The sequence below is a fragment of the Peromyscus maniculatus genome, chromosome 4, assembly GCF_049852395.1.
Source record: "Peromyscus maniculatus bairdii isolate BWxNUB_F1_BW_parent chromosome 4, HU_Pman_BW_mat_3.1, whole genome shotgun sequence".
In the NCBI taxonomy this organism is placed as follows: domain Eukaryota; kingdom Metazoa; phylum Chordata; class Mammalia; order Rodentia; family Cricetidae; genus Peromyscus; species Peromyscus maniculatus.
In genome coordinates, this window is record NC_134855.1 from 98921841 (window position 1) to 98928716 (window position 6876).

The 6876-nt window shown below is 48.6% G+C and overlaps 1 protein-coding gene across 1 annotated transcript; it reads right to left on the minus strand.

Moving 5' to 3' along the window:
- Positions 1 to 4201: 4201 nt before the first annotated feature.
- On the minus strand, positions 4202 to 6817 carry Lcmt2 (leucine carboxyl methyltransferase 2). Its single transcript, XM_006994059.4, has one exon. The coding sequence runs from the start codon at positions 6815 to 6817 to the stop codon at positions 4757 to 4759; it is 2061 nt and encodes a 686-aa protein (XP_006994121.3). The 3' UTR covers positions 4202 to 4756.
- Positions 6818 to 6876: the final 59 nt, after the last annotated feature.

Here is a 6876-nt window from a genome sequence, read left to right on the forward strand (position 1 = left end):
GTAGAAGGAGAGAACCAATTGTTGCAAGTTGTCCTTTGGCCTCCACATCATTGCACTCCCATGTGTGGGTATACACAACACACCCGGTCCCCACCCCCATACACAAATAAGTAAGAAATAAATAAATAATAAATAAATAAATAAATAAATAAATAACAAGGCTAGGAGCGACATCAGGAAGTCTAGCCCCCTTATTCAGGCTAAGGAAGCTGATAAAAGCATTGGGGCTGGGGCTTGGGGAGATGGTGCAGTAGGTAAAGTGCATGAAAAGCCTACAGAAAGCCTGGCCTGTCAGTGTACATGTCTAACCCCAGTGCTCTTACAGTACGATGGGAGGTGAGGGCAGAAGACTCCCAGGAGGCTCAGGGGCCTGCTAGCCTGACATACACAGCAGCAAACAACAACGAGACCTTCTCAGACTGGAAAGTGAGGTGCTGATTCTCCTGTGTGGCTACTTTGGGGTGACTGTGCTCTGTAAGTAAGCCCCACAAACCCATTGGTTCCCCAGGGTGAACTCTCTGCGCTTGCACTTTGACTTCTCATTGGGACCTTAGGAGGAGGGTGAAAACCGTTGTTCACATCTCCCCTAGGGAAGCAGTTTTCACAATAGTAAGGCTTATGTTTGTTATTTGTTTGAGACTGGGGTTTTGATGTGTAACTGCCTTGTCTAGAACTTGTCACAATCCACCAGTCTCACTCTCCCAACTCCTAGGGTTACAGGCATGGGCCGCACTCAACAAGCTTACTGTAGCCTTGATGTCAAACTAGACATTCCTGGATAGTGCCTATGATTAGGAACCCACCCTAGTAACTAATTCTCATATTCATCAAATCTCCACGGAAAACTTACTTCTCTTATACAAGGAGAGAGAGGTTGGTTACATTTAGGGGTACCTTATGGAATGATCTTGAGAGTAAGAATGGGGTGCTGGAGGTTGAGTTTGTGATCACAAAATGCACAGACAATAGATGAGGACTTCAAGGTCTGAAAAAGATCATGAAAGAAATACCTGGGTAAGCTGGGTGGTGGTGGTGCTCGCCTTTAATCTCAGCACTCAAGGTGGAAGGTTGAGGGGAGAGGCAGGTGAATCTCTGTGAGTTCCAGGACAGCCAAGGCTACACAGAGAAACTGTCTCAAAAAACAAACAAACAAACAAACAAACAAACGACAATGAAAACCCTGGGTACTGGAACAGATGCAGGGGAACATATCTGATCCATCTCCCTAAAGCCACCCAGAAGGATTGAAGTTGCAGAAAGATGAAAGGTGGACTGACCTGGACCAGTGACAGGGTCCTAAGTGATGGCCAGGAGTTGAGAAGATAAAGAAGACAGGAAAGTCTGGCAGCAGGCAGTCTGGGACACGCTGATGACCTGCAAGCGTTAGTCAGCATCTTATACACTATCCCCAAGGGAGGAATGGGACAGAGGCAACAGGAAGTTAATCAAGCAATGCCACACACAAGGAACACAGGGCATTTCAAGAGCATGACAGATGTAGCACACAGCAGCCTTGAGACTGACTGACAGATAGCTCTAGACTCTTCAGGGGGAAAAGCCAAATTCCCAGGAAATGAAACCTTAACTCCTTCAAGGCCCTGGCCACCAGCCCCAGACTGGCCTTGCCAGGTCTGCTCTTGGGCAAGGACGCACAACCAGGTTCCTTTGGTTATTTCAATAGTGCCTCTGGGAAAGGGTTGGACTGCCCTGACTCTCAATGGTGGACATTAGTTGAAAACCCCAGACAAGGAAGTGTTAGCCTCTGAAGAACATATCCAAGAACAGGTATGGGTTTGTTGTTGCTTTATAAAGCTTCACAGATTTTCTTGTTATCCTTGCTTATCTTCTCTGTATCATTCCAATCTTAGTGCATGAGCAGCCAAAGCCAGCGCTACAACAGTTGTTCTCAGTCTTTTCTTCTTTGAAAAAAAAAAATGTATATGGGTGTTTTGTCTGCTTGTATGTCTGAGCACCACATGTGTGCCTGATGCTTTTGGAGGCCAGAAGAGGGCTTCCGGTCCCCTGGAACTGAAGTTACAGATGGTTGTGAGCCACCATGTGATTGCTGGGAATTGAACTCAGGTCCTCGGGAAGAGCAGCCAGTGCTCTTAACCACTGAGCCATCTCTCCAGCCTCAAACCTTGTTTTCTTAATACAATATGATACGCTGCTTATGAGACCCAGAGTAAAGATTTTCTTTCCTTAATAGTTTTCCTGGTTGGGAAGGAAAAATCACTAAAATTAGCTCTCAAAACTATCCCAAAGCCCAAAAGTAGAATTTTGAAACAAAAATATTCAAAAAAAGAAACAAGGAAGAAGTTATATCCAACTTCAGTTCTGTGTGGTCCATCTCACCAACTGCTGCAGACTGCCATTAATGAAAGTAACCCAGCACATACAGAGTTAACCAGTACATCCAGAGTGCTGCTCTGAAGCCGAGGAGCACATACTTTGGTAAAACTACTCAATGTTCTAACTAAGAAGAGTTTAAGACATAAATAATTTAACTAAGCATGTTGCAAAAATAGGGTTGAAGTTGGAAGACATGCTAAATCTTATAATTACTTCCAGAAAACACAGGTTAGCTCTCTTGAAGGAACAAGCCCAAGCCTAATTATCCATAATGAGCTGCCTGGCGGTGTTCAGAATAGGCCCTCTGCTACACTGATTTGGTTCTGACGCACACCGACATTCCCTTGATGACCTCCCTGTACCTTTTTATATGCACAGCAATGAAATGATAATGATTGATGACACTAGCCGAATGAAATGGGTTCATAGTCAGGGCTGTGGTACTACCTGCTACACAGGCGAGAACACTAATTTCCTAACAGTCTCCGTTGACTTGCTCCTGAAAGCTGGAGGTAGGCTGTGCTAAAACTTACCAACGAGAAACACACCAGTCATGCTGCTGTCAATCACCGAGCACGTGGCCCACCGAGAGTCTTGCCAGATGCTGCCTGTATTCCAAGATTCCTGCCTGCCCATAACCAGTGACTTTACAGAAAGGTCCATTATGAAGTCTCCTGTTAGTTTGGCATCAAGTTTATGTTAAATTACAATCCTACTCAGTTTTTATACTAACTACCCTTTACATCCATGTTACGTGCAAAGTGAACAAAAAACATTTGGAGTAAAGAGACTCCATGTCACAAAGTGCACTAAGATTAGTGGTTAATAATAATCAGCTGTCCACTTACAGAATCTCAAGACACTATCAGATCCAAGATCACACTAGCCCAACAGCTCTAGGAAGCCACTACCTCCTAGTTATGAAGCTCATGTTATAAACATACATGACAGCTTGTCTCAAATTTTAATTAATTTATCCAAAACTCAATAGAAACAGATTGTCCCATCATTTAAAGGATAACTGAGGGGAGTTTAATTGACTGTAGATTATAAGGTACACTACAATCCCAATATTTCATGTTTTTAAATTGTCACACGTTGCTAATTGCTACTTGTGGTAGTTTGAATAAGCTCATGCATTTGAACACTTGGTCCCCAGATGGTGGTACTGTTTGGGAGGTGTGTCTCTGCTAAAGGAATATGGCATGAGGTGTGAATGGGTGGGGCGGAAGTGGGGTGGGGTGAGGGTGAGGGTGAGGGTGTCTGCTTTGAGACCTTAAGGCCTCTCCCTATTTGTGGGTTGCTCTCTGTGCTTATGGTAATGGATGTGCATTCTCAGCCACCACACCAGGATGGACTCTTATCTCTGGAACCAAAAACACCCAAATAAACCCTTCCTTCTGTAAGGTGCCTTGCCCATGGTGTTTCTTCACAGCAAGAGAAAGAAAAGTGATACACTACATCGGGTAATGCAGCTCAGCTTTAACAAGGAACCAGTACAACTCCTAGGTCTGAAGAGGCTAAAGAAAAGGAACAGTTCCTAAAACCTGAAGCAAAGCAGTATTAGTGCTCTACCTAATTAGTTACTGCACAGGTAACATGACAGAAGCTATGGCTGTGACAGAAAGCACCATGCCAACCTGCAGACGGGCAGAGGAAGAGCCACAACTACTGTGGCTCACTTCCTGCTTCCCTCCTGATAAGAAGTACTTCTGACCTGTGGAACCCTAGAAGAGAGCTGACCGATGCTGCCTATAAAGCTAAGCTGTGTGGCTCACAACAGTGATGGCTGACAGTGAGAGGTAGAGTAAGATCTGGAACAAACATCATTATACCAGTTACAAATTAATTAAGGTATGAAATGTCTGGTTTATTAACACAAAACATCAGCAAAAAAGTGATCAAAAGCACAGTTTTCAAGTTGTACTTTTTCTCATTGTTAAAGCCAGCCCTGTGTTCAAACTAAAAGCATAGGTCTTCAAACTGTAGTGTTCATTTCAGATTTTACACACAAAGGAACAGGTCAACACTGTGTTCCTGATCTATATTCAACCTTGTATTCTTACTAAAGATCTGTGTGAAACTTTTTCCAAAATATAATCTAGGTCGCAGACCCAGTTTGGGAAATTTTTTACTTAGGCTAACGGTTGCTGTGCCTCTCAATAAATGGCTAAGATTTGAAAATTGCTAGAAACCCAATAAAATGGACACATGATGCTGAGGTCTCTAGGATGTATGGACACTCCTTTAACTGTTTTATTTTCCTACCATCTCATTGTTGGCATTGATTTTAATGAGTTTTCAAGTTCTACACTCAATAATGTGGTCAGAGGTATATGTTGGGGGTGGCAATGTCTACAACCGAATCCATTCTTAGGTCCTGAATATGTCAAGAGTCCGGTCTTTATTGCCCTGTACTTAAGGAAGACAGATCTAACGCCACTGTGTGGGGGTTGAAGTAAGTCCCGAAGGAAAAGCAGTTCCCGCCACCTCCAGTGAGCAGGATCTGCGGCTCTTCAGGAAGGAGGACGCTGCTGTGGTTGTGCGACATTAGTGGCCATGGCACAGATGTTGTGTCAAGCTGATACTCAGAGCTCAACCCCGTAGTCAGATTGATAACAGTCACTCCAGGAACTGAGGAGGAATGAATCCAGACGCCTCCAACCAGAAGTAGCTTTCCATTAAATACATGAGCGGTGTGAGAGTACCTTGGGGTAATGGGGGGCTGGATATCGATGGATTCCCAGAGGAATCCGGAGGACTTTGGTCTGAGAAAGAGTACTGAGCTCAATGGTTCCTCAGAAGCCCCTAGACCTCCGGCGATGAGTGCTCCTCCTTGCCAACTGCAGGCACTGTGGGAATGCCGACCTTCTGGGGCTGCCCCTTCTACTGGGATTCTGACCCAAGCCATTGTCTCTGCGTGTAGGAAGCGACAGTCACTTAGTACAGGTCCCACCGCACTCCGGCCCCCATACACAAACAAGTATCTTTGATTCTGATAGTATACTTCCGTTGTTGAATGCCGCCAACAGGACAACATGGGACCTTCTTCCAAGGCAGCCTTTGTTACTGTTACATGCTGACTCTCGGGGCAATTATCCTCACCTCTGTGTAAATCAAGTTGGAGAGCCCCAGAAGCTGGACTTAATGGGGACAATCTTCCTCCAAGAACCAGAACCCGAGTATCTGAAAGCCTTGTCATGGTGTGATAAAGGCGTCCATCCCACTGGCCTTCAGTCCCCAAAGTACTTATTTGGCTGCCTTTCCATTCCGAGTCGCAGGATCTCGAGAGCAAGTGAAACGTGCTCACTCGGCAGTGTCGCCCCTCTTGTTCTCCAAAGCCTCCTGCACTGAAAATAACGCCAGGACTCAAGAGCACAGAGGTGTGGCCATATCTCTTCAGGCTTGAGTGCTGGTGGTCACTAGTGACTACTCTGGCAGGAAAAAAACCCGAAGGCGAAGCAGGATCGATCCGAAAAGGTGTCTCTGAGGACGGAAACACCAGAGTTTCCGACAGCGTGTCTCCCCTAGATGCTGCTAGGATGAAATAGTGGGCACACTTCAGATGCCACTCCTCAAACTCATCAAAGGGCTCGAGCGTCTCCACTCGCCGACGCTCGTCCGCGGGGAGATGGCGGCGATAGAACTCGTTCAGGTCCAGGGCGCTGCAGGCAGTCCAGCCAGCTCGAAGGAAGCGCCGCACCTGGGCCTCCACGTCGGGGAAGAGCTCCAGGCCGTGCAGGGGAGAGCGCAGCCGCTCAAAGTGCTGCAGCATGACTTGCCCAAAGGCGTCTCGCGGCTTCATCTGCTCATAGATGACAAAAAGGGCGTCGGGGAAACGCTGGGCGGCCCAGGCGATGAGGGCCGCGGCCCCGGGCGGCTCCAGGTAGGTCAGCACCGCCTCGGCCAGGAGCAGCGTGGGGGAGGTGGCGTCCAGGCCCGCGCCGTCCAGGGCCTCGCCTAATCGCGGAAGCTCACGCAGGTCCGCGCCCAGGATGCGGTAATCCGAGCTCTCGAAGCACAGAGCGGACGCCGAGTCCCCGATCTGGAAAGGGCCGGTCAGCGAGCACAGCTCCGGGGTCTCCCTGATCCTCTCCGCCTTGCGCCGAGACACGTCCGGGAAGTCCACCTCCCAGACGGCAGCCCGGGCCAGGAGGCCCGCAGCTTTCAGGCGAAAGTACAGCGAGTCGGAGCCGGCACCCAAAGACAGGATCTGCGCCCGGGTCGGGGCCGGGAGCGCGCCGGTGCGCTGGAGGAAGGCGCGCACGCAGTGACGCACGGCGCGCGCGCGCACGTAGTAGCCGCGGTGGACGAGCGGCGTGCGCCGCACGGGTCCCGGGACGAGCAGCGCCGCGAAGGCGTCGCGCACGTATCCGTGTGCGGCCAGCGATCGCTTGCTGAGGGCGCTGCTGTCGTTGGTGCTCTGGACCGCTCCCGCCCGGCGCTCGCGGCCTCGCGGGCCCATGACCCGAAGACGCTCTGCAATACTCCACACGAAGCACTCACCGGGTTGGTGCTCATCCG

Bases quoted from the DNA above. Each gene is read 5' to 3' on its own strand.
- Lcmt2 (XM_006994059.4), bottom strand. From the start codon at position 6,817: ATGGGCCCGCGAGGCCGCGAGCGCCGGGCGGGAGCGGTCCAGAGCACC.